Source organism: Lepisma saccharinum, chromosome 23 (assembly GCF_977018435.1).
Source record: "Lepisma saccharinum chromosome 23, izLepSacc3.1, whole genome shotgun sequence".
Lineage (NCBI taxonomy): Eukaryota > Metazoa > Arthropoda > Insecta > Zygentoma > Lepismatidae > Lepisma > Lepisma saccharinum.
The window spans coordinates 11,457,686-11,484,972 of NC_139251.1; the positions used below are offsets into that span (position 1 = coordinate 11,457,686).

General features: G+C 38.9%; 1 protein-coding gene across 2 annotated transcripts in view; it reads left to right on the forward strand.

The window, feature by feature from the left end:
- The window catches only part of LOC146005265 (uncharacterized), a 93,967-nt gene that overhangs the window by 31,897 nt on the left and 34,783 nt on the right, over window positions 1-27,287 (forward strand). The window contains exon 1 of one of the 2 annotated variants that reach the window (XM_083144370.1): window positions 24,633-24,740. The exons of the other annotated variant lie outside the window; for it this stretch is intronic. Within the exon in view, the coding sequence (XP_083000496.1) occupies window positions 24,660-24,740 (81 nt within the window). The 5' untranslated portion in view covers window positions 24,633-24,659. Of the gene's footprint in view, window positions 1-24,632; window positions 24,741-27,287 lie in introns of those variants that run through there. 2 annotated transcript variants of the gene reach the window in all.

The following is a 27,287-nucleotide window of genomic DNA, read 5'->3' on the forward strand; positions in this document are numbered from 1 at the left end:
GTATACTTATTTTGTACATGACGGTGTGACAAACATTTGTAGTTCAACGTCATTATAATTTTAATTTTATCCTCGAAATTGTATTAAGTAGGGAGGATGTTAGCAAGTTTATGTTGGGAAAATGTAGAAATGCTTTTTGCGCAGATGCATTACTGTCTTAAAATTAGGTGCTTCGTGATTTCACGATGAGGGAAAATGAATTTACCTCAAGAGTCGTTATCCGTACTTGTATGGCTACTATGATAAATATACGTTCATTTGCGATCCCACGAAATTCATTTTGCTTTGTTTCTTTGGGTAAATTTTCACCATTTTTGCCCCACTCGGTATTTAATTTTAATTTTGAGAACATAACAGCCATTCCATGTGAAAGTGGACAAACAAGATTAATTTTATTTTTATTCAAAGTATCACTTACTAAGTATGAAATTAAAAGGGGGACACTATGCAGAATTTGGAATTAATAATACAATCATGGGTGTCATGGCTTTTAAATAACATATTGTTTCAAACCTATTACTTTTTATAGTAAATATTGGATTTTATGTATGATGCCTCCACTTAATTTAGTTTTATTACCATAAGGAAACAAAATTAATTCTAATTTCGTTCTAATTGTCTCACTTATTATTTCAATATCTTAAGCTCTGAAGTAGATATTTGTGTTCTATATAAATATATTTACTTCTTTTTCTCTAAACTCAATAAACATTAAAATTACATATTAAGTATAGGCAATTACTTTAAGTTAGATACAAACACTTCCAAAATTAAATAGAATTAAAGATAATATTGAAATATTTTGTATTATTTAATAAATGGATTCTACTTATTAAACAAAAATAAAAATACAATAGTGTGAAGAATTTATTTATCATAATTTCCATAGCCTTTGCAATGTTTCATAATCCTACAAAATAAATAATGTGCATGATGTCACATCCGTTACAGGCAAAAAAATGTTTATAAAAGAAATCTGAGTTGGTGTTTTAAGTCCACTTTATGCACAGTAAGGCTAATCGGGACTGGGCCTACAGTTTAAAGTGGAATCCGAACCACTATGTGCCTCCACCGGGTATCGAACCCGGGATCCCTTGAATACAATGCGACGACGCTACCACTGCGCCATCAGGGAGGCCTTATTATAAAAGAAATATGTAGTAATATTTTTAGAAACTAAATGTCGAGTAACGTTTGCTTTGTGAAAATAAAATACAATTGTTTCAGTAAACACATATATTTCAGAGAGTTTCTGAAAGACTGAGAAAGGGCCTGAAGTCAAGTCTCAGAAGTATCACACCTGTCACAATTACAAAAAAAAAATTATTTTGTGCAACTGAGAATTGAGATGGGGAGGAAGGAATATTCTGAAATTAAAGAACTTTCATCAAGGAAGATGAAAGTACATGAATTGATAAGAGTTACATATTTGAAAGTGATAAGAAAATAATTAAAGAATGAACGTAATTTGTCTGAATGTCACACCTGTCACAATAGAATTGCCCATAACTGATGTGGAGGCATCCATGTCGGAATCGGGGCAGCGGGGGGGGGGGGGGGGCGTCCTACGAATGCCTAACGTGGAGACCAGAACGAGATCAGACTCTTAGAGACTGCATCCAGACGAAGCCGAGAACGAGACGCAACTCTGTAAAATCGAAACTAAGACATTGCTAACATATTGATTTTTTTTTTTCAAAATTTATCTTGTAACTTCTTAAGACATACCAAGCGCATACCTGCCTGATTAGTATTTGTATATTGATCTATTTGATTTATTTTACTTCGCTTTTTGTGCCACTTTTGGCTAATTTGCGAAGATGGGGAGGAGTGATGATTTATAATGAAATTGATGAATGGACACACATAAACATCCATGTCCATGCCAGGATTCGAACCCGGTACCCCTGGCGTCGTAGTGCGATGTGCTAACCACTCCGCCACGGGGACCGGGCAATTATGTACGTCATGTATTGTGCATAGTAAAGTAACTCCATTAGTCGCAATCACTGACGGAGAAACGTTTTTAATTCAGGGGGGAGGGATTCAAAGGTCAATCTTCATATACATATTAATTTTTGTGAGTTTAAGTTTTTATGTCCACTTTATGCGCAGACAGGCTAATCGGGAATGGATCTATGTACCTCCACTCGGTATCGAACCCGGAACCACTTGATTACCACTACTAGAATGGGGAGGCACTTTGTGTCTCTCGATGTGTGTTTGTACATGTATACATGAAATACGTGTATGTATATGGTATATATAGGCCAAGGCCCTTCCAGGGCTGTAGATCCACGGGCTACATACGTATATACATGACACATGTGTGTATGTGTGTGTGTGTAACATTATAAACATACAGGGTGAGTCGGGGATGCTCCCAACTGTATGGGGCAAAGGGTAAATTATGATTTTCTTGGTTCACAATGCGGGATGGGCACCTAGAGGGCAGCACGAAATATCCGTAACTCAGGGAAGAGAGAGAAATGAATGGAATTATTTTTATTGTAGTAAAAGTGCAACGAAAGCGAGGGAATGGAAATGTGCCACAGAGTGACCACAAACAAAACAACCTTCAGTCAAAAGCCTTCGCGCATCTTCCCCTCCATCCGTTCTGCTCGGACTACGGGGAAGCCTGATCCACTCTGCCCCTCCCCTCGAGTTCAATGCACACGACACACGGTTCTGCGGAGATTATTTTGCTTGTGGCCCCACTATACCCGTGTACTAGCAATAAACGGAAACAAGGGGATACAGGGAAATACGCCACTGTTGTAACTTATAAAAATGAGATACCTAGATCCTGAAATAGCCGCTTTCTTGCAATGCGTTGTGTGTTACCAACTCTACTGGGATAAACCAATTTCAATAGCAACTTTTCAATAGGAAGTTCGGCTATCGCATTGGAGTTTCGCAACACATAACACATATCCATGCAGGGAAGTGGGTATGCAGGATCTAGTTGCCCCATTATTATTGTCGGCGACTGTACAGCTCAGTGGCGTGCCCAGGATTTGCGAAAGGGAGGGGTTTACATGTACTCTTTTAGCTGTCAGCCCATTTTGCCATTTTCTATGCCACTGACTGATGTTCTTTTTTTTTTTTAAGGAATACTGGGCCAAAGGGGGGGTTATAATCCCCACCAACCCCCTCCCTTTGGGCACGCCACTGGTACAGCTGTAAAAGCTCGTACTGAAATAAATTATATTCTGTTCTGTAATGGTTAAATCAAGAAGACTTAGGTGGGAAGAACATGTGGCAGGAATGGGAGAGGAAAGAAGAGTTTACAGGATTCTTGTTGGGAAACCTGATGGTAAGAGACCGGTAGGAAGGCCAAGACGAAGATGGAGGGATAACTTTGAGATGGACCTAAAGGAAATCGGTAGGCATGGAAAAGGGAGGATAGATCTTGCTCACGATAGGGACAGATGGAAGGCCTGTGTTGCTGCAGCCATGAACCTTTGGGTTTAAGAAAGCTAGAGAGTTAGTTAGTTAGTAAGGAAGTCTATTTACAATATAAAAATCTTGCATTCTCTTTCAAGCATTTACTGCTAGAATATTGTTAATAATAATTGTCGTCGAAAAAATGTTTGTAATTATACAGAAGAATGCGATGTACGCTTCCCACTTCTCCCAACGATTGAAACATTGGGTAATTTTATTTAATTATATTTCATTTGTACAACACCCTTGCTATCATTTTTTACGCGTCACTGGCTAACTCAACTCGGTCGCCTACACACATGTAGACGAGGGAATAACGACTACTTTCTTAATACCATTATTATATCTAATGTGCATATTAGACTTTCATTGCTCCAGAAATTAATACGTTCTCCCTGTATTCGTGTAGGATAATAATCGTGCTCTGTTCTAAAGGTTCTACGTCGTGGAGCTTCGAATTGCACTCACGTCACGCAACCGTTAATTTGTGTGCGTGCGTATATGTATGGGCGGGTGGATAGGTGTGTGTGCATATGTGAATGTCTTGTGCGGCGGTTCAACGTTCGTTCACGCCTGTAACGTGCTTCACGCTGATAGATTTTGGGGATTGCAAATTGCGTTGTTTTTTTTCTGTCCAGTGTTCAGAACTTGGTTTTACAGTGGTAAAATTAAAACTGTGCTACTGACCTGTAAAATCTTTGTGAAATGAACAGAAATCTGTAACTGTGATTGATGCAAAATTGTATCTAATAGAAACGTCTAATAAATATATCTTACATAATATGTAATATTATTACACTATTGTTCTCGTAATGGCATAATTTCAAGAAACTTAGGAGGTAGATCATAAGTTTTAAAAATATGTAAATATGGATGAAGAAATTTCTGAAGTCCTCCCCTTCATTTTCAATTAAAACATTGCCTGCTTGGAATTTTATTATTCATTTTCACAAGCATTAAATATCTGTGTGGTGGATGGACTCTAAGAGAGCTAAAGTGATATTTAAACGTCTGCCAAAATACCAAATCATAACCAATAAGCCCAACAAGGAGACGAAATAAATGACGCAGGATAAATATATGTTTCCAAGCTGGGCTTCGTGGCGCTACGACTCCAGGGATCCCGGCTGGGCATGGCTATTGTTTGTGAGTGTCCCTTCGTCATTTTCATCATTCATCCATCAGTCATCCTCATCTTCGCAATTAGCCAAAAGTGGCAGAAAAGCGAAGTAAAATAACCCAAATCAATCAGTGAGCGCGAAACATCTAAAATCAAGAACAAGTCGGTGAACGGTAACAATTGTAAAAGAAGACAGCAGAAAGTATCTAAAGCTTTATTGTACTTGTGAATGCAGATACACTCTAAGGAAATTTTGAAGGCGATCATTCCTAACATTAGGTTGTATAGTAATGAAGATATCAACACGAGAATGAAGATCTCGGACTGTCCCCCGTTTTATTTTCAAGCAACACCGAATATTCATAAGCACGAATCTTGGGGCGACGCCTGCAGACGGATCCCGCCTGGCAGGAATGCTGTGAAGCATTTCGAATAAGCATTTCCAACACTCGCTTGTGAAGCAGACATTTGCTACGCTCACTGGCCTCTTGCACTGTGGCATCCGATCCACGTAACTTTCTCTTGACAAAGCGTTTGTTGTCGTCGTTAGAGACGTATTGAAAAAGTACCAAAATTTCAAGTCCACAGTTGCAGCGATATCTGCATCGGTAACCACTTCTTTCAATGAAACTGAAATCTCTACCACCGACTCTGCCCGCTTTGGCGATTTTGTAGCCTTTGTCGTAACGCTCCATTTTGCATTGTGTAAAACATATCTTGCATTTGAAAGTTATACATGTCATATGTACAAGAAGAATTATCTTCGGAATGCATTTATCATTCATTTTCTGCCATTCAAAAATACAGTTTGTGTGCTTGTTTTCCATTCTTAGCTAATGTGAAATTGAACGTGTTGAAAACATATTTCAAATCGTTTGTTCCAAACAAATGCTTCAGCACAGACTTTTACCTCCTTTTTGCGTAATTTATGAGGATAAAAACGTCTTTGATACTACTACTACCACTAGTAATAATAATAATAATAATAATAATAATAATAATAATGTCATTATTATTATTATTATTATTATTATTATTATTATTGGTACATTTATCCTGGTACTTGCCCCCCCCCCCCCCCAGACAAAAAATCGTGGTTGCGCCTCTGGCGTAGTCAAGTTTCTTGTTGTTGTAAGGAGCGTGCTTGATATTCCTTGTTGATGAGACTCCAAGGTCACTGCCAGCCATGGTGCTAAGCCTTAGGCTAATTTGCCTTCACCATAGCGGCGCCTCGGCGACTTGCCTGAGTAGCGACACAGCTGTTTTGGAACCTCATTCCTTATACGTGGGAAGGACAAGACACTTGTCACAGTCTTCCGTGTTCTGATGTAACAAAATGCAATTTTAAAGAAACAATAAAACAAAATTACTAGTGTAATGTACTTTTCATGTGCTTGTTTTGACCTCCAAACGGTCATTAGCCTAATTTTCTTCGTAACATATTTTTTCCCATAAATTATTAATTATTATGAACATTATTATTTAATATTCATAACATTCATTTATAAGGATTGAACTTTGTGCAATTGGTTGACCAAATAAAATGAAAAGTAACGATACAGGGTGTCGAGAAATGTAGCCATTCACACACAAGTTCGAATCCCGGCCTGGGCATGGATGTTTGTGAGTGTTCATCATATCATTACTAGGGAACGGAACTTTAGGTAAATAAATGTTTTTTTTCTGCGATAAGATAGACCCCCTCGTTTTTTCCAAAATTCTGATCATAGCCTTATATGTCAACACAGCAAATTTTATTTGCCATAAAAACACATATTCCCCAGTTTTCCGTATGTAAATACATATCTTGCGAATTTTCATTTTAAATACATAAAATCGCTGATTGACTTCAGCTACCTCGAAATCCTCGAAGGAAAAATGTTTCTCCGCACCTCTTTCATATCGAGAGTGCTAAGTTTGTTTTGTCTTTGAACACCCTCGCTGGCAGACTTCTGGCACCTCGCCTCCGATCCTATGGGGGAAAAAATTACCCCCACTGGATCTAACACTCAAGTGCTAATGTCTAAATGTACAGAAATTTTTGGGAAAACCAAGGTTTTCAAACTTTGTGCCAAATTGCACGTGTTTTGGAAGGTGAAATAAGGGAAGCTTTGGAAAACTTCCGCGTTAGCGACATTTCGTGCTTCAAATATGCAAGAATTGTTTCTTGTGACGTGGAGCGATCTTTCTCACAATATAAGATGCTTTTTAGAGATAATCGTCACATACAGTAGAGCGTCGATTATCCGAACGTCGGTCAACCGAACGACCGCTTAACCGAACTGTGTACTCGCTCACTTTCAGATATCTGTAATGAAAAAAGTACGTGACTTAGCTGCTCGTAAGCGTGTAGGCTTGCTTAGACAGACCAAAATAAAGGATTTTTTTAAACGTTAATTTTGTGTACTGTGTGTATTGTTCATGCAAAATGCGTATGTAATATGTACATATTTTTGTTTAATAAACTGTACCACATACTATATATTCCTACTAAAGTTGCCTTTGTACGTTACTTTGTAATACATACCTAAAGAGATGCCTGTTTTTATGAATAAATTTACTGTACAGTACTTCTTTTTGGCAAATAAACATGTACAGTTCGATTATCCGAACAAACCAGTTTTCCGAACACCCATGTCCCCCAATTACTTTGGATAATCGACGCTCTACTGTATTTACAATGGAGAATTTGGAAAAAACTATGGTGATCCACTGCAACTTTTCTAAAAAATAGCTCACTATGATTTAAGCATTTAGAAACTGATTTCAGGTGTTAAAAATACATGTAATATTTTGTTTTTGTTACCAAATGTTTTTTTTTATATATATTTTTGTCACATATTTTCCTGTTTTTATCACATATTTTCAACATTTATGACACATAAAAAATAAATATTTCTGAGTTCTTTAGCACATAAAGTTCCGTTCCCTAATCATAACTCATTCCAATCTTCGGAAGTTAGCCAAAAGTAGCACAAAAAGCGAAGTGGAATCAATCAATCAATCAATCAAGATACTATTATTTATTTTTTTATTTATTTGAGAAATCCTGAATACAGAGAGAATCCATTTTATATCAGGATATCAACAGAGAGAAAAATAGAAATTAACAAATAAGTAGCACGCACACATATGTAACAAGAATAATAAAATAAAAAATAAAGAATAATAACAATAAAACAATAACTAGGGTATAATAAATATTAATTTCTCTTCAGCTGCTTGATGCACGCATTTCTGAAAGCCTGCTTAGATAGATGGAAGCCTGGAGGATCAATTAGTGTATTGTATTTTTTTTGTAGCCTATAGAGCAATGACCTTTGTTCTAGGGATAGCCTTGAAGCCTTTGTATAAAATAAGTTGTTGCATTTGCTGTTGGTACGTGGGATCCGGATGTGAAGATGTGGCAAGAGTTCGTTAGTGAAAATTTGTCCATTCATGATTTTGAAAAGAAATGTTTGACCTGAAACTTGACGGCGAAGGGAAGGATCGTGAATTTGAAGAGTGGATAGAATTTCATGTTTGGAAAAGTTTGCAAGGGCTGGGCATCTATGTTTGACAATTCTGATAAAGAAATTTACCACTTTGTTTGTTCTCTGTATATTGATAACATAGGCCATTGACCAAATACAGGAACTATATTCAAGAATAGGTACAACGCACGTTGTAAAATAGGTTTTGAGGGCAGAAACATGTGTGATATCTGTAAATTAACCCAAGGGCTAATATGGCTCATTTCCCGGCTCACTTTTACTCAATTTTCAAAAACAAATTGTGTAATAATATTTTTTTTTAATTTTGGCTGTGAGGAAAATCACATACTCGATTGCAACCTTACAGAAGTCTGCCCATATATACAGCCCATAAACTTAATGCGACCATTCCCTTCCCCCTTTCTGATTTACAGTAGAAATTTTCAAATTTGTATTTTTTTATTATTATTATTATTTAATATTTGAAGTAGGTTTACACTTAAGCTTGCAGTATTTTTACACAGATTATCTTACTATACAAACAGCTTTTTGCCCTATATGGATTAATTTGTTAAGCTATACAATTCTGCTAAATGTTTATAAACGTATAAAATATGGAAAAATATAAGTGTGCCTATATAATTTAAACACAGAAGAAATACCGTGCGTTCATTTCGATCTGCAGCCGAGAGATCGGGAGAAGCGTGGCGGGCGGCGCTGACGGAGAAGCCGACATTTGCGGCCTGTAATGCCCGCTTATTTTTATAGACATATGCAGACATTTATATAAATATTGCAAAACGATCACTAACCTGTGTTATAACACGCAAACGTTCTTCTGTAATTCATCCAAGTTCTGCTCTTATATACACAAAAAAATACGCTTTAGAAACGATGTTAAGAGCCACAGATAATAGAACATTTTAATCATAGTTTTGACCAGTAACGTCCTGCTTAAGTTTATATCCTTGAAAGAGTTTTGTGCCGATGGGGATCGTTTGGAGGTTTTGAATGTGCAACACTGTATCAAGATTACGCTGTAGAAGAAACCGTTAAAAGTCAATAGTGTTCGTGAGCTTCCTTGCAATCCGAAATCTCCGAGCTCGAGTTTTTTGTTCCTTCGCGACTAGATGAAGACAGAGTTGTGAATATAGTGGCGAGCAATGTAAACCAAGAGCGTGTTAATTTCGTACTGTGCGCAAGAGTGTTATTCTTGGTTACTTGCAGTTACTTGTTTGTGTTATTGTAGTGTGTATGTGTGACGTGTCAGTGAGACGATTGGAATGCCAGCCGCAAGATTCACGTTAGAACAAAGATTTTTTTATGTATGACACGTACCTACGTGAAAACAAACTCGTGTCCAGACGTGTGTAGGTAATTTGTACAGAAATTCCCATGCGTTTCAACTCCACACAGAGATACGGTTAGACATCTTGTCCTTAAATTACGAGAAACTGTATCGTTAAATTTTAAAACACCTAAGCAAAAACGACGGATTCTAACCGAAGCAAAACTCGATGATATTGGTGCAGCGTTAGAACGTTCTCCAAACAAACCTCTACGCCGTGTTTCACAAGAGGTGGGCGTGTCAAAATCATCGGCACATACAGTCACTAAGCTACTAAAATTAAAACCATACTCTTATAACACAGATTAGTGCTCGTTTTGCAATATTTATATAAATGTCTGCATATGTCCATAAAAATAAGCGGGCATTTCAGGCCGCAAATGTCGGCATCTCCGTCAGTGCCGCCCGCAACGCTTCTCCCGATCTCTCGGCTGCAGATCGAAATGGACGCACGGTAGAAATTAAGTAAGTATATGTGAAGGAGGCAATAAGCAATGGGGGACTGTGCCAGTGTTCATAGATCAACATCTTAATTTCTTGTTTAAATTTGGCCAAATTTCTCTCCTTTCTCCAGGCTACAGGTAGTTGGTTCCACGCCTTACTTACCAGTGATGATAGGGATTTTGATCCGTATCTTGCCTTGTTACATTTTGGTACTCGGATACTATTGGTGTTATTAGATCGCAGATTGGTATAATGCATGTTACTACAGAGCATTCCCTGACATTCGCTACGAGACTCGGCGGCAAGCGGCCCGGCATCAGCGCTTGTCTTTCCCGGTGAACGGGTCAGCGACAGTCGCTTATATTAAACTTCGTAAAAAGGTTTAGAGTAACAGGGTCAGTTCTGAATAAAAGTGGAAAAAAAATGGGGAAATAAAGTATACAAAGACAAGCCGCACACCATCCGTGAGTTAAAAGAGAGTATTGTACGAAAAATCGGGAGAATTACAGTAGACGAACTTGCACGTGTAAATGCCAATTTCCTTCGGAGATGCTAGGATTGTGTTGCAGCAGAGGGACATCATTTTCAACACCTTCTGTAGTCAAGGTTAGTACACGATATGAGAACTAATTTTAATAACCGACTCTAGCGACTGTAGCTGACCCGTTCACCGGGAAAGACAAGCGCTGATGCCGAGCAGCTTGCCGCCGAGTCTCGTAGCGAATGTCAGGGAATGCTCTGTACATATAATTATTTTGCCGCTTAGTAAGTGGTTCTGTGTGTGAATTGCCTGATGAATGCCTGAGAATGAAAGCGCTCACACTTAGGCTTAAAGTTTTAACAAAGAGAGCAATGCTTTCCCGATTTTCGCAGTGTGTGGGTTTGTGTGCGTGCGCGCTCTACATACATACATGCATATACGTATACGTATAATTTAATATGTGCCTAGAATACTTTCAAAAGTCCTGCAGTTCCAGCTGCCAGACCGCATAGATGCGTAGATCTTACTTTTCCTGTTTCTCTCTCTTCGTGAACGACACTGAACCGACTTCCTATCTGTACGTGCACATTATTTTGAAATAAGGTAAAAAACATTTTTACTGCAACGGCTGTTGGTTAGAGATTTGCAAATTGAAATAAATGAAAGTCAGTTAAGACTTAACGTTCCAGAATGTGGTAATGTCGCCACGACTACAGGGCAGTCTCAGCCGACGTCCCCTCATGCGACAGGTCCAGGCGTCGATCAGGGACAGTACCGTGATGCAATTGAAGGGCGGGTGGGGTGCTTCATGCAGATTTCTTCCGCCCTGATTTCGACTCCGACAGACACGCGCGCCGACACTTCTGCCTTTGTTATTCTCACGAAGGAGTGAAAGTGTGGAAGAGGAGCTTTCACTTCGGACGAACCACATGGCTTTGTGGAATCGGGGGACGTGACCTCGCAGTTTGATCTGTGGTTTGACTCTTTGCGCCCTTTCCTTTTTGCTTTTTTAATTGGCGCTGGCATTCGACTCTTTCGCTGAGGGTTTCGTAACACGTTTGTGTTTGTGCAAGTTTCCTCACACTTCTTCCTAGCTACGCCAAGGCACGATTCGTAATAGTTGTGTTATATTTTAGTTCTTCTCGTATGTGATTGATTCACAGCCTGTGTTGTGTCCTGTTCATGTATGTTTGTTGTTTGTAATTGTCCTTTCACCATTTATCACATCTTTACGATTACCCAAAAGTGGAAGAAAAGCGAAGTAAAATGATTGGTTCATTCATGCATGGTCAATAAATTAAAATTCTCTGATCCAAAATTTAAAATTTAACTAAGTAACTCACTCTCTAGCCTTCTTAAACCCGATAGTGTATGGCTGCAGCAACACAAGCCTGCCATCTGCCCCTATACTGGGCAAGATCAATCTCAATGTTATTCCTCCATCTTCGTCTTGGTCTTCCTACTGGTCTCTTACCATCAGGTTTCCCAACAAGAATCCTGTAAACTATTCTTTCCTCTCCCATTCCTGCCACATGGCCTGACCACTTAAGTCTTCTTGATTTAATGATTCGAATAATATCTGGACATGAATACAAATTGTGCAGTTCTAAATTATGTAACCTTCTCCACTAACCTGTACTTTTTAGGTAAAAATGTAAAATTTACATAACGTTAACGGCTGTAGTTTCATAATGTATGCGGAGAATTTTATAATATTTGATTTCACGGACACAGTATTACATATTTATACATTATTTATTCATTTCCAAAACTATAAAACCTTTAAAATTATTTGTTCTAACCTCAAATAGAGAAGTTTCAACGTGTATACAACGAATGCTTTGCATTCATGATGTCGGTTCATTCATGAATGAACAGTCATTCCCAGGCACACACAACTTGGGGCATCGGTATTCATCACAAGCACGGCTACAAGACAAAAAAAAAGCAGCAGTGCACTGAATTTGTCTCGAGGCGCGGGAGGGTGACTCCAGTGAGGCTGTCGCTCTTTAGGCTCAGATTTATTGAATACTATCTGATTTCCCGGCGTTGCCCGGGTATTTATTTATCCCAATCTTCAATTAGACAGGAAAATAATGATATTCTAACTATAGTGTAAAATGTAACTAATTTTGTTTACAAGCATTTAAAAGTATAAGTACAGTACACAAATTATAAAATAAAATCTTTTACAAATTCACTATAATATTAATTTAGCTCAAAGCTTTAATAGAAACAGCAGTTTAAGTATTACCTCCAGGAGCAAGAATAAATAAATTGAACGGCATTGGGAGTGTCACTATTCATCTTAGCGACCCCGAAAACTATGGAGCCCACACTTATATCGGTCGTTTTCGATTTTTTTAACATGTCACCCCTTTCCCACCCCCAGCCCTAGGGGTGCCATGGGGTATTTTACCCACGTTATTTCTTCTCAGCTTGTGATAATGTGTACCAAGTTTGGTTGAAATTGCTCCAGGCGTTCCAGAGTTGTGCCGGAACAAACATGCATATATACACACATACATCCATTTTTATATAATAGAAGATAGATTTCTTGTTGAGGTTTGGTTGCCAAATAGAGAGGAAAGATAGATTTCTTGTTCAGGTCTGGTTGCCAAAAAGAGAGGACACACCTTTCTGTACTCCTGAATTCACCTGCAGGAAAATCTAAACAGAAATGGCACAAAAAACACACTTTTCACTGTTGAAACAATATTTTTTTTAGATACTTGTATACACAGAGGCTGTGTCCGAAAGCTGCAAGACCATACTTGAAGCGAGCATACTTCGAGAGCATACTCGCAGTGCGATCTTGAAGTCTGGAAGCGGAAAGCTTTCGAACTGCACTTTGACTGCAGCGCCAACACAAGTGAGGAATGCAACAAAAGTTGCTTCGAAACTAAAATTATCAAGCATCGACTGTATGTGCCACTCTTGTTTTCCGTGAACAACACACACATGACTCGGCGTGCAGTATATATAACACAGCACGTTATTAATTATAGAAATATGAAAGAAATTTGCTCTTTCAAATTAATTTTCACACATTCCGCAACATGGTTTACGATCGCGGGAAAAGAAATTGTTTTCTCACTTTTAAACACCTTCTCACTATAGAAGAAAGAAACCACGCATATATGAATAAAACCAATAAATAAAATTACATAGTATTTTAAAAACTTGTTTACTTACATTTCCACACAATGGAAGAACTACAACTACCAGCTGATTGACTTCAGACGTCCATTTTTTTAACAAATGAAAAGCAAGCACAGATCGCAAGTGTGCACCGCTCGTGTGCTGCGTCCTCTGGTCTTGTACACTCGTTTGCTTGGCGCTTTCGAACTGCACTAGGTGACGTCACTTCCGTCAAGACTGTACTTCAAGTATGTACTTTGTACCTTTTGGACACAGCCTAAGAACTTAAATTGGCACTGACAGCCGAAATAGGCAATTACAAGCACAATAGAATTTTACGTACAATTATTATACATGGTTATTTATAAGTTCGTGAAACATTTGAAATGATTAACCTACACAACGGATTGTTAGAACTGTAACGTCAATAGAGAGAAACAATGTAAGTTTTTTATGCAAGCAGTGCGCGGTGCAGTGTTGCCGTGTTTTGCTGCTAGGAGGCGATAGTAGCAATATGTCTTCCAGTAAACGGGATCAGGTATATTCTGTGTTCTTGAGTTGAAGAAGTACGTCCGTTGTGTTCTTTTTCCACTGGGGGTTTGTGAAGGATACTATTTGTGTATCACCACTGCTCACTAATATCCCGGATCTCAAGGAGCGAATCAACGATGCCGTGGCTCTTATCAACAATGATATGATAACTCGTGTCTGGAATGAGATGGGTTATCTTATAAACATTTGCTACATCACCAAAGGTGGACATATAGAGCATTTACGACTTTTGTGATATTGAAAACAAAACTTATAGAGTGTATCTTTATTATGAACATAAACTGTTTGTTTTGTTCATGTCTTATGATTTTCTCAAATGTTTCACGGACTTATGAACAACCGTGTATTACCCTGAAACATACTTCTGTACAGAAAGCACAACCACGGGAACCAAATATGGATTTAGGGCAATATCCTTGCTGTAGTCAACATAGTATCGAAAACATGTCGAGTATTTTTCTATCTTCTTACCTGAAGGGAAAACAATGCATTGGCATGCAATCTATGTCAGCCGATCACGTCTGTTCACCATGCTACTTGAATGCGTACGTACAAAATATCTGTTTTGGATTCATCCAGAGAAGACCTTGTTTGGAATTTTAGTCTAAGGAATGCACGTACGGAAAATGACGCTTAGTTTTCAAATTACGTCACAAATCTGGCTGTCGAGAATGCTGTGCAGTTTATAATCTTCTGCAGTAGAAGGAAATGCTGGTTCTGAGAGTGGATTGCGTCACCAACACAGACTTTCTTTCAACGTGTCGTTCGATTTCAACCTTTTGCTCTAACGTACCGCCAGGGGTCAATATGTAAGTGGGTAACATAAAATAATTTTGTATGAGCACCACGAACTTGTTTAGCGGGAAGCCCAGATCTATGTGCCTCTACCGGGTATCGAACCCGGGCCCCCTTGATTACAAGGCGACGACGTTGCCACTGCGCCATCAGTGTAGAGCTGGTATAACGGCTGAATGGGGGACTCGAATGGGTACGATCGATCGAAAGTGGTCACATGCAGTATGCCACATATTCCAAAATATGACATAGAAATATGTCATTTATGTTGATTCAATGTATGGTATAGCCATCATGCTACAAGTTCCAAAAACAAGGCACAGGAATATATAGTCTATTTTGTTTGTTTATAGTGTACATCTACATTTTCCAAAGTAAAATACATACACTTTCACCTGGAGCAAGAATTGTAGAATGGCATTTCAAATTAAGCTTTCAACTGTAGCGCCTCGGACGTCCTGGTAAGAATGTGTGATATATCGATAGATCAATATCGAGTCGATATTTTAAAAATATCGTAGCGTCGATATCGAAAAAGTATCCACATCAATGTTGATATTATTGATTTAGAAGATATTAATATCATCGACATCGATACCGTTATATACAGGGTGGAGCATTTTCGACTACACAGTTTGAGATTGGCAACACTGCAAACAAATGCATTGGGAGGGCGGTTCCCTCCTGCCTTGTGTACACTGTGACTTTGGATTTCAGTAGAAATGGAGCGTTTGCCTCTACATCAATGTATATTTTGTGTTGAAGTCAATTGTAGCGGTGCAGCGTGCATTCTGCAGGGAGTATAGTGATCAACAATGCTGTGGACGAGTTCCTAACAGGAAAACAATCAATGAATGGTGGAAACAATGGCGTGAAGTTGGAAGTGTTCAAAATAAACCGCATGGGAGAAAAAGAACAGTCAGAACACCAGAGAACATTGAACGTGTGCGCGTTGCTGTGGTTCACAGTCCTCGGCGTTCGACAAGGGACATCATTTGAAAGAAGTTATTTTCAAGAAATAATAGTGTGCACATTGTTCATGTATACATTTTCTATAATCCAAAGGTGCAATGTTTGTTCTAGAAATGAAAAATAAAAGTAAATGTAATCAGCAAATCATCTGTCTTCATTATAAAATAGGTAGTCGAAAATGCTCCACCCTGTATTAGACATCGACGATGGCCCTCTAAAAGAAAACGCTTGTGCTTGATTTAACTTGTACACTCACCGGCAATAAAAATGGGACACCTAGATCCTGAAATTCTTGCTTCCATTCAAGGCGTTATGTGTGTTGCCTAACTCTAAGGCGGTTTGCCATTGACATTTTGCTATTTAAATTCACTTATTGCCGTATAATTAGTCAGCACACATAACACCTTGAAGAGAAGCGTGTATTTCAGGATCTAGGTGTTCCATTTCTATTGCCGTTGACTGTACATATCGAATGCAACAGCACCAGTAGCGGCGATTAGCAAGATTGGGGAGAGTAAAGACATTTTACTAAGAGGCTATAGTGCGAGACAGAAACAACTTCACACAGGCTTTGTTAAACAATATTTCCTGCTGTGGAGTGAATGTTCTTTCTCTCTGTGCGTCATGCACTAATTTGTTAATTGTGGATTACGCCTAGGAGCGGTGTAGGAGACAGTTCACGCCCAAGCTCATAACTCATTTGCATCTACACCACTGTTACCATGTTCAATTTGTATGCAATCATACGAGTAACAATTGAACATCACAAAGTTATGACAACATCCGAATCCAATTGCAGTGATTCATCCGTTTCTTGCTTTCCTTTTTGCCTCGCTCAGGTGAATGCCACGGGATTATTGCGACTGCTTCTATTTTTGAAAGCCGGTGTTTGCGATGCGCAGTGTCGTCAGCTGTTTGTCTTTTGTTGGAAGTGGAGCAGAAGGTCGCGTGATATCTCTCAAGATCAGCGCCAGCCAAGGTGAATCAGCGCGCAGGTGGCAGGAAGCTCCAGAACTAGGGGGCGCTGCGGTGTCTTCTTCCGCTGTTTTTCCTAGTTTTTTTAGTAGTCAGTTGCAGTGGCTCAAGAACGTTTTTCATTTGGGGGGTTTACAAAATTCGAGCTACACACACACTGTGACGAGCACAATAGTTACAATGTTGTGTTGTGTTGTGTTGAGTTATGATGAGTTTGTAATGTGAATTTATGAACGTACGTGTTCAAAATGAAACAAATGACTATCGAATATAGTAAACCGTTTGTAAAAGTTATGTACCATGTCTAAGTTATGAATACAAGATATATTAATATTGGAATCTAGTTTTATGTTGATAAAAATGTGTAGGTTTCAAAAAATTTGGTGACCCAGCCAGGATTATATTGTAACGAGCACAATAGTTACAATGTTGTGTTGTGTTGAGTTATGATGAGTTTGTAATGTGAATTTACTAAATTCAAAAGCACAGGAATATATATTTTTTGAAACCTACATATTTTTATCAACATAAAACTAGATTCCAATATTAATATATCTTGTATTCATAACTTAGTAAACAGTTTGTACATAACTTTTACAAACTGTTTACTATATTCGATAGTCATTTGTTTCATTTTGAACACGTACGTTCATAAATTCACATTACAAACTCATCATAACTCAACACAACATTGTAACTATTGTGCTCGTCACAACACACACATATGAGCATGGATATATATATATATATATATATATATATATATATATATATATATATATATATGTATGTGTGTGTCTGTGTGTGTAATGTAGCAATAATGTATGTATGTATGTATGTCTAGTGGCCGCGGTGGCTCAGTCGGTAACGCGTCTGACTACCATGCTCAAGGTCCCGGGTTCGACCCCCGGCCGGTTCAAATCCGGGAACTTTTCTAACGGTGAAAGCGGCCCCGGCGCCCACCCAGCGTCGAATAACATGGGTACCTGGGGGAAACCCTGGGGGGTAAAGGCGGTCAGGGGCGTGATGCTGATCACATCACCCCCACTCACGACCGGATCAAGAAAGTGTGGGGCGTTACCCCCACACCCCCTATACGCCTTCATGGCGTGGTGCTATGCACAGGGGAACACTTTACCTTTTTTTATGTATGTATGTCTAGGGGAGCATCGGAAATACCATTTACAGCAGCAAACATGGGTTTCCTGTTTTATAATCCAAAATTCGCTTAGTTTTTATTCAGGCTATATATTTATTTGGAATTTTATGTTTATATCGATATATGGATGTAAATGTCTGTTCTCATCTCGGTCTCGACTCAAAAGTTTGTCAATGCTTATTTTAGGTCCATGTTATGTGCAGATAAGCTAATCAAGACAGGATCTAATTTTAAACTGGAATTGGAACAACTGCGCATGTGCCGATAGGAATCCAAAAATTTTATCTGCACCATATTTATTTTCAAGATAGTTTCTATAGATATGTTTAACTATACTTGTCCGAACATCCCCTGACAAATTAAGAAAAAAATCGGTAAGCTCTCTCAGAAGAACTGAAGAAATTAGCTGCTGAATACTAAATATGACATTCGCAATGGGAGCATTTCAGTCTGTCGTTTCATTCTATTGCCTTTTATTATTCCAAGTTGGCTCTGTAGGATCAAAGAAATATCTGCAAATTATTTATTTGTTAAAATTGCATGGCATTTTCAGTGCCTTATTTATGCGCAAAATGAGGAAAATATGAAATCTACTTAGAATGACGGAATATGAAAAGCTTTAATTTATCTGTTTTGGCACTAGTAAAAATCAACAATTACATATTTTGTGACAATTGCATCAAAGAGATAAAAAAGGAATAAAATTTTGACCAAGAGTGACTTGAAAAGTGAACTTTTCCTATTAAATAGTTAGTGATTTCTTATGGTTTTATGGAAGTTAGAAAACAAAATTGTATGGTCTCTCTACCATCCTGTATCTGTGATGCATCAGTCGCATTTAATTTTGTCCATTATTGGTAGGTGCAGAAAATCGGCAAAGCCTACGACTTTCTGACATCACGGAATTGCATTAAAATGCAAGAACAGGCACTTTTCCCTCCGAAATTTCGCCGTAATTGTGTAGCAGAACGTCGAATGAACCTATCCCTAATTTGTCAGAATTAGGCAGAGGTATATGTATGTGTTCAGTTTTGAACTTCGAATAGTTAGATTTCAGGACTACATGATAATTTTACCCTGATTTCCTACACTTTTTCTGTTAAAAATGAGCTCAGAACATGATTTCTCATTTACTCATTCCGATGTAAAATTTATTTCCTGACAAAAAATTTATTTTCAAACTTTACCGTATACTTTCTATAAAATGTAAATAATATTTTATAGTAGAAGTATATAGTTTCTGAAAATTTCATTTGAAAAAATCGAAAGTGAAGCTCAGCGCTATTCTTATGAAGCATATTTATATCTTCCAATCCATCACTTCTTTAGACTTGTGTACCCCCACTACACAGAGAAGTTGAAAATGAATTTCCTAAAACCAAACTTTATCATAATCAACCATTTTAAACTCATTTCCATGGCCTCAGAAAAGTTTTCCAAGAGTGCAAATCACTGGTACGACAACATAAAGTAAAATAGGTTTACATGGATTTTAATTATTTTCGGAAGATGATAATGTTTGTAAACAAAATAACTTACCTATTAAAAATAGGTTCTTTGAACAGCAGAACCTTGCTCCTGTCAGGTTATATGAGGGGGGGGGGTACAAGGGGTACAGCTCGGATCAGGAATTTAGGGGGTACTGTACCCCCTTCAAAAATTTAGGGGGTACATTGTACCCCTATACACCCCCCCCCCCCCGGTCCTGCGCCGCTGGTCAGTTGCGTTCATTTTCTTCGGAAGAAAGACAGTCACGATGCCAAAATACAAGCATGGCCAGTACATCGTGTCGCATCACACTGTTTTCCGGATTTGCAGAAGATTTCTTAACTTGTCCTTCAGTCGCAGAAACTTCTCCGTATCTTACTTTATTCTTTTACAAGTCAAAGGATTGAAATTGACATGAAAATACTTTGGCGTTGTTGACTGAATTCCGTTTGCTTTCTTTCTATAAACATCTATCAATTTTTTGATGAACAGTTTCCTACTTTCTGCCATTCCACACATCCCTACTTAACGTCAGTCAACATGATTATAATATGTCTGGTATAGACGTTCTCTCGTTATTTTGTTGTTGAACATGGCAGTTAATTGCTGTAATTTACAGCCTGTAAATCACAAAACAATATTATTTGTAATAAAATATCGCTACAATTTCATCATTCCAAACATCTCAAGTGGGCAAGATACCTTGCCCCCCCCCCCCTCTCTGTGGGCGTCCTTGTTCAAGTACCTCCCCAATTGTCACGATGCTGGATCAACACTGAAATTTGGAGTTTCCGCACGGAATCGAAACTTGGACCGTTGCACCAAAGGAGAGAGGACTCTCAACTCGACCACGTGGGAGATCGCCAAAATACGAGGGCCATTTTTCTTGTAGTGGCAACACTGTTGGTATACGCTTGTCAGTTGTCGCTGGGACAAAAGACGATCGGGTCTTGTTTAGTCTTGTACTACGGATCGTGTGTAGGTGTTTGGTGCTGAATATTACTGTTGTGTGGTAGTTACAAGACGTTAAAGTGAATTGTGTGTATAATACCACCCTGAACGATGTTCACGCGTGAAGAACAGCGAATATTCATCAAATTTCAGGTTGCACGTGGAAGGAATGCACGGCAAATTCACAAGGGCTTACGTGGAGCATGTGGGGAGCACGCTTTGCAGTATCGTACCGTTGCCAGATGGGCCAAGGCATTTGAAAGTGGTCGTGAATCAGCCGCGAAAGATGATGCTGGCGGGCATCCTCGCACGGCAACAGATCCACACACAGATGTCATACAGCACAAGTGGTGCAGAACGTACTGCAACAATGCGGTTGGGAGGTGTTGGAGCACCCACCTTATTCTCCTGACATGAGTCCCTGCGACTTTGATTTGTTTCCCAAGATGAAGGAACCGAGACGTCATTCAGACGCTGTTCAGGGCGGTATTATACGCACTTCACTTGAACGTCTTCTTGTACACGATCCGTAGTACAAGACTAAACAAGACCCGATCGTCTTTTGTCCCAGCGACAACTGACAAGCGTATACCAACAGTGTTGCCACTACAAGAAAAATGGCCCCGTATAATAAATACACCGTTAAAAACGATTGACATTTCAATCATCACCGCTGGTTCTTTGGCCTGTAAAAACCAGCAGAGGATGAGAAAATTGAGGTTATTATGGAATCATTAGAACATGCTCTAAATTCATTATAAATTATGTTCCTTTTCAGGAAACGAGGGAAATAATGTTTAAAATAAACAGCAACGCACAATGCAAGATTGTTTTTTCAAGATATGATGTACGTACATTTTATGTATTTCGAAAATATTTCGATCCTCCCTTAGAACAAGCGTTGTTAGAACATAATGAAGAAAATTGAAGTTTTACCGGAATCTATTAATTTGGCGACTCCAACCATTTCAATTATTTAATTCCTGTTAAAGTCCTTGCCGTTCTGGCCAGAATAAATCAAAAGTTTACTCTCTACGAAAAGCACTTCTCATTCGATAATGCTTTTTTGAGTATATCATATTATCTGAGAAACCCGCGATTTTGAAATCAGATGTACTTCATTAAGTACTTCACAAGTTTACACAATCCTACAATGCTGGTATAGCACTGAAATTCATATAAATTATAGTTCCCTATGTACCGGGTGGCCAGAATTAAAGTTACCAAACTCAGAGTCCTCTGTAGCCTGTTTGAAGCATCGTAGAACTCTGAAATTTGGTGAATCCACTATGCAGACCATGGGGACGAGGATGGCGATAAAAAAGTTCAATTTTCCGCCACCAAGTTGAAATGTGGCGCTGTACTTCCATGATGGGTTGTAATAATGACGTAAACTGCTCCAATTGGTTATGGATTTGCCTTTACCTTGGAATCTTGCAATAAACGAGAGATTATTTTCTCGCAACTTCCAGCCACTAACAAATGTATTTCTAATTAATTACTCAGCTAAATCACTTATCGTGATTATTTGTACAGTGGGATCCATGAGTATTACCGTGCAAATTGTCCATGACTATTTTCATTAATTTTTCTCTTACATCGTATGTGTTTTTAAGCGATGCATTTTTATGTATGCTGGTGCAGAAGTTGTCAACAGCTTGTTTTGAGTTTTCTTTTAATTCTTGAGGCTCTTATTGGGTCAAATAAAATGCACGAACATCGTGATGGACAATTTGCACGGTAATACTCATGGATCCCACTGTACAAGCCATCATGGAAGTACAACGCCACAATTCAACCTGGTGGCGGAAAATTGATTTTTTTTAACGACATCCTCTTCCCCATGGTCTGTATAGTGGATTCACCAAAATTCAGAGTTGTACGATGCCTCAAACAGGCTGCAGAGAGCTCTGAGTTGGGTAACTTTAATTCTGGCCACCCTGTATGTAAACGACAAAAAGAAAGGAAGATGAAATAACGAGTTGTTCCCAAGAAATCGTGAGAATCTCAGAGCCACATGTTCCTGCCCAGCTGGCGTTTACGTACTCTAGCTATCTAGTTTTTGAAGGCACATTTAACGTTGGCATTTTGGTGATGCATTCACTCCCCTCCCACTCTTGCTTTGAACGTGGTTTCGCGGTCTGGTGATGCTGCTTTAATTCTCCACACAGTCAACTGTACTAATGCCCCGTTGCAGACCGCCATTAACCCAGCTGCTCGCTAAGATGCCTACACGCGCAGAGCATTTGAACGCACGCTCTTCGCAAACATTTTCCCCGAGCAACGTAACTTGCATAATAAAGAAGCATCCATGTTGGGAATTCAGATGTGAAAATCACTTAAATTTTCATTCGCTTTTGGGTACGAGTTGTTTGTCGAGAGTACAACCATTTTAATTCTATTTGTCTGGGAAAAACGTCGTTTAGAAATCCTTATCTGCTGTCTTGAGGAAGGTAATAAATCTGTTTACTGATGAGTGGCATTTGTTTTCGTTAATAAATTCCCTGTCCACAGAGTAATTATCTCTGTATTAAGACCTCCAGGAAGTAGACGATGAGACATTTTCTCCGTGTTTTGCACTTCCGTCCTAATCTCTCGCAAGTCATTACTCCGCTTGTATTTTTCCTCCTGGTTTCCAAATAGCTTTCGACAGTAAACAACGCCTTAATTACTGCTGGAAGTGGAACTGCAATTAGAAGCAACAGGATTAAGCAATATTAATCTAAGTCACGGAACCTGCCTGAATATCACGGTTTTTCTAACTTCTCATTTCGTCACATTAGCGCTAGTGACCCACGCACCAGGTCACAGATTCAGCACCCGGTAGAAACACATACTGATTAGCGTATCTGTGCATAAAGTGAATTAAATAAAACAACTTTAACAGACCTTAATTTTTCGAAAAAAAGTGACAAATTATAACCTAGTGTAATATAATTACAGGCTAGAGGGTTTACTGTGGGGCATATGAAAGGGTCTATGTATGATTTGCCTGCGGGTATATGATTGAATTGCTGTTTTAAGTTCACTTTATGCACACAAAGGCTAATCGGGACTGGGTCTATACTTTAACGTGGGATCCGAACCATTGTGCCATGCGCATCGAAGCCGGAACGCCTTGATTACAAGACTACGACTACTTCGCCATCGGGGAGACCAGCAGGTAGCCTATGATAGGTGAAAATCGCCTCCATCCTTTCTAGACATCGCGTTGTCCTACAAAAAAAATGTATGGTTGTAAGGTACATGTATATATGTATGTTTTTTACAAGTCTTCTATACTTTTAAAGATAATTTCTTCAAATAACTTTCAACATAATCACACATGTATACACTTTCTTCTTAATAATGACCACGGCTTTGATATGTTGCGTATTTACAGCGTTATGTGGTAAAGTACAGTGAGGAAGTTCAAGAAATATATTTACAAATCATCATTTTTACTCACGCCGGCCTCCGTGGCGGAGTGGTTAGCACAAGGCGCTGCGATGCCAGGGGTCCAGGGTTCGAATCCCGGCCAGGACATGGGTGTTATTTGTGGATGTCCCTTCATCATATCGTCACTCATCCCCATCTTCACGAGTAGCCAAAAGTGGAAGAAATCGGAAGTAAAATAAACCAAATCAATCATTTTTACTTTCATAAAACGATTGTAGAAAAGAAATAATTGATTATACGTTTCCTCTTTGCTGCTGGTTGGAAGTTTCTACGTTTAATAGTAATGATTATTACCTTAATATAGCCTATAGATATATTTGACGGAAGGTGTAGTTCTCTGATCGCCATATTTAAATCCAACATGGCGGCTAGTACAGGCGTATTCAGCTCTACTATAAACTAAGTGGAAACCAGAGGATATATTAGTTACCAGAAGAGAAATAATAATAATAAATATTCTCTCCTTCCATATTGTAACTAAAATGTACACAAAAGAGCATATATCAATTGGTGCCTTAAACACTGCTCAAACTTGTTTACGATCGGGATAAATCAGGTGACTGTAAGGATGTTCGCATGTTCCCTCGTGGCCACCGAACCACGGTCGTCGTCGTGGATAACTTGTTAAGAGAAATAACGAGGTAGCAGACGCGCATAATTATTCTTCTCTAAAATTGTTTCGTTGGACACTTAAACCATTCGCAACGGGTATTGTCTCATGTTTTTTTTTGTTGGGAATTGCTTGATAATGTGGGTCATGCGGGCTGTTAGTTGCTCATTGTGCGATAAACGTCGAAGGTGGCGGAACAATTTCCACTCGAGCCGAGTGCGTGTCGTGGAATGGAGGGGGAGGGAAGTGCTCAGTTGCCGAGGACATGGAGAGGAAAGCGGGCTTCGGATCCAAACTTCGCCGATCGGTCACTTGGTTTTACGGCGCTGGTGCTACCAGGGACAAGGTAAGTCCGAATTTGTCACCACCTTCATTATGTTCCCTGGGGGTGGGAGGATGTATCTAACACTCCTTGGCTGATTCGTGGAACGCCTCGTTCTTAAGACAGTGTGTACTTCCGGTGCGGGATCTTGCAATGTACGATGTGGAAGTGTCAGTGCGCAGCTGTAGATCGCAACGATAAGGACCGAATTGGGGAGGGGTTGAGATGACAGCAAGCACCGAGCAGAAGTTACGATAACCACTGCACCAGGGAGACTGGTGGCAAGGGGAGAAACGTTGCGACAAGCTCAAGAATTTATTTCCGGGAGGCAGAGATTACGTACCTCTGCAGTAGCTAGTTTAAAGAACAAAGAAATCACATGCTCATACACAACGGTGAATGTCCCGTCCCCCGTGCTGGAGTGGTTAGTACATCACGCTACAACACCAGGGGTTCCGGGTTCGAATCCCGGGTTTGGCATGAATGTTTGTGAGTGTTCATTCACCAATTTCATCATATCATCACTCATCCCCATCTTCGCAATAAGCCAAAAGTGGCACAAAAAGCGAAGTAAAATAAAGCAAATCAGTCAACAATGGCAAATGCTTCCAAACTTGACTGCTTTATTTATTTTCAGAGTTCGTTTTTTAAGGCAAAGAGAAGCAAATACGGTTTGGATTGCAATCAGGAGATACATCTTACCGAAAATTGACACGAAACCGGTGATTTTAAGCACTGTGCTGTCGCGAAACCCCTTATGTATTTCATATAATATTTTTATTATTATACTTTATTATTATTATTATTAGCAGTAGTAGTATTTTAAACCAGAGTGCTCTGTACAGGCACCTTGGTCGAGTAAACTATGTGGAGGAAGCTCTTACGGAAAACTTTTCGTTTTATACAACTCACACTTGTTAATGTTTATATAAATTGGAAGAACAACAAAGACGCAACTTTTTATCTCAATATTGAGATACTAAATTCCAATAAAGAAATCTGCCATGACGAAAGCAGTGCGACGAAGAGTGCTTAATTTTTAATTTTTGAAGTGATGAATGGTTACCGGACAACGTGTCTCGGAGTTCCCGAACGCATTTTTAAAATTAAGTAGAGTGGGCAACCAACATCTACGGTGTATTGGAAACTAGAAAGGGTAATACAATTAACTATTGGGGGAAGGGGTTAGCAAGGGCGCCAGCAGAGGGCGGCCAGGGGTGTAATTTGCTCCCCCCACCCGGAGATATTTGGAAAGACTTGATATAATTACAGTGGTGAAAGTGTAGTGTGAAATCATACGAGGGGTGCCGTGAACGGCAGCAGAATAAGTAGCTATGCAAATTATCCTAGTGCTGGGCAAGATTTAAGCGAATTATCTTTACGGGGTGAAAGCATCAGTCCACCACTTTAAGCACTGCTGCCCCCGCTGAGAAAAATCCTTCGAACGGCCTTAAGGGTTAGTATTCCTCCTGTCCCACTTACAAATACTACATTAGGCTATTTGTATAGTACAGTATTAGATTTATTTACCATTTAAGACAACTTAGAAAGTGTCAATCAATCCAGAAATATTTAAGTAAATGCAGTGTAACGTATTCTGTTGTGCCTCCAGTCGAAATTACATTACAGTTTATAACTATTATGAAGGTTGTATCCGAAAAACAGAGCTTTATTTAATTGATGCGTGACGCGATTGCACGCTGACTTTTGATTGCAATGCGGTTCGTAATCTATCTGAAAACATATCAACTTGTTTGAATCCCATTTATGGCCACACAAAACCATAAAGAGAAGCCAAAGCAAGAAATTAAACGTTCCTGAGGTTCCCACAGGTGACTGAATGTTGACGGAAAGTCACATATGAAATGACTCAGGACTGACGTCATCAGTTTTGAAAGCGTGTAATTTAAAATGCGCACTTAATTTACTACATCTGTTCACCCTCGTTCCTTGTCATTGTTGTTCGATATATCCATCAAGGCTTTGAAAATCAGGACGGTTCAGAAAGTATCGTTCCATTCCTGCGCTAGTAGCTATCAGTTGTTTTTAAAACTATACAAATAAGTCCAATTTTAAATGTTTTCCAATCATTACAAGGAATGGCCATACAAAGATCGAACCTTTGTGTGATTATGCTATGCATATTTAAGAACAGACATACATTTATCTAAGTGCTGTATACAATTAAAACTATGAAGTACCGTATTAAATCAAAGCCATAAAAAATCAGGTATACGTTTATTTATAATATTTTCAGTATCACGTATTCAAACACAAAATAAGATTGATCATTGAGTAATATATTCGACATTAATTTTAACTAAACATTGCTACTATAATATTGAACCAACTTCCTTAGTAAAGACAATAAATATGAACCCGTTAGAATCTTCGTTGTTAAACGAACATATTTCTATATTTGTTCCTAGTTTTTTTAAACTTTAATGCGTTGCAGAGATTCTCATAGCCATACAAATACATTAAGCAATGTTTCTTACCATCAGTGGCGTCTCGTCCCTTGGGGCTTCCGGGGCTTAGCACCTAAAGAAAAACGGACCTATTCACGTAATT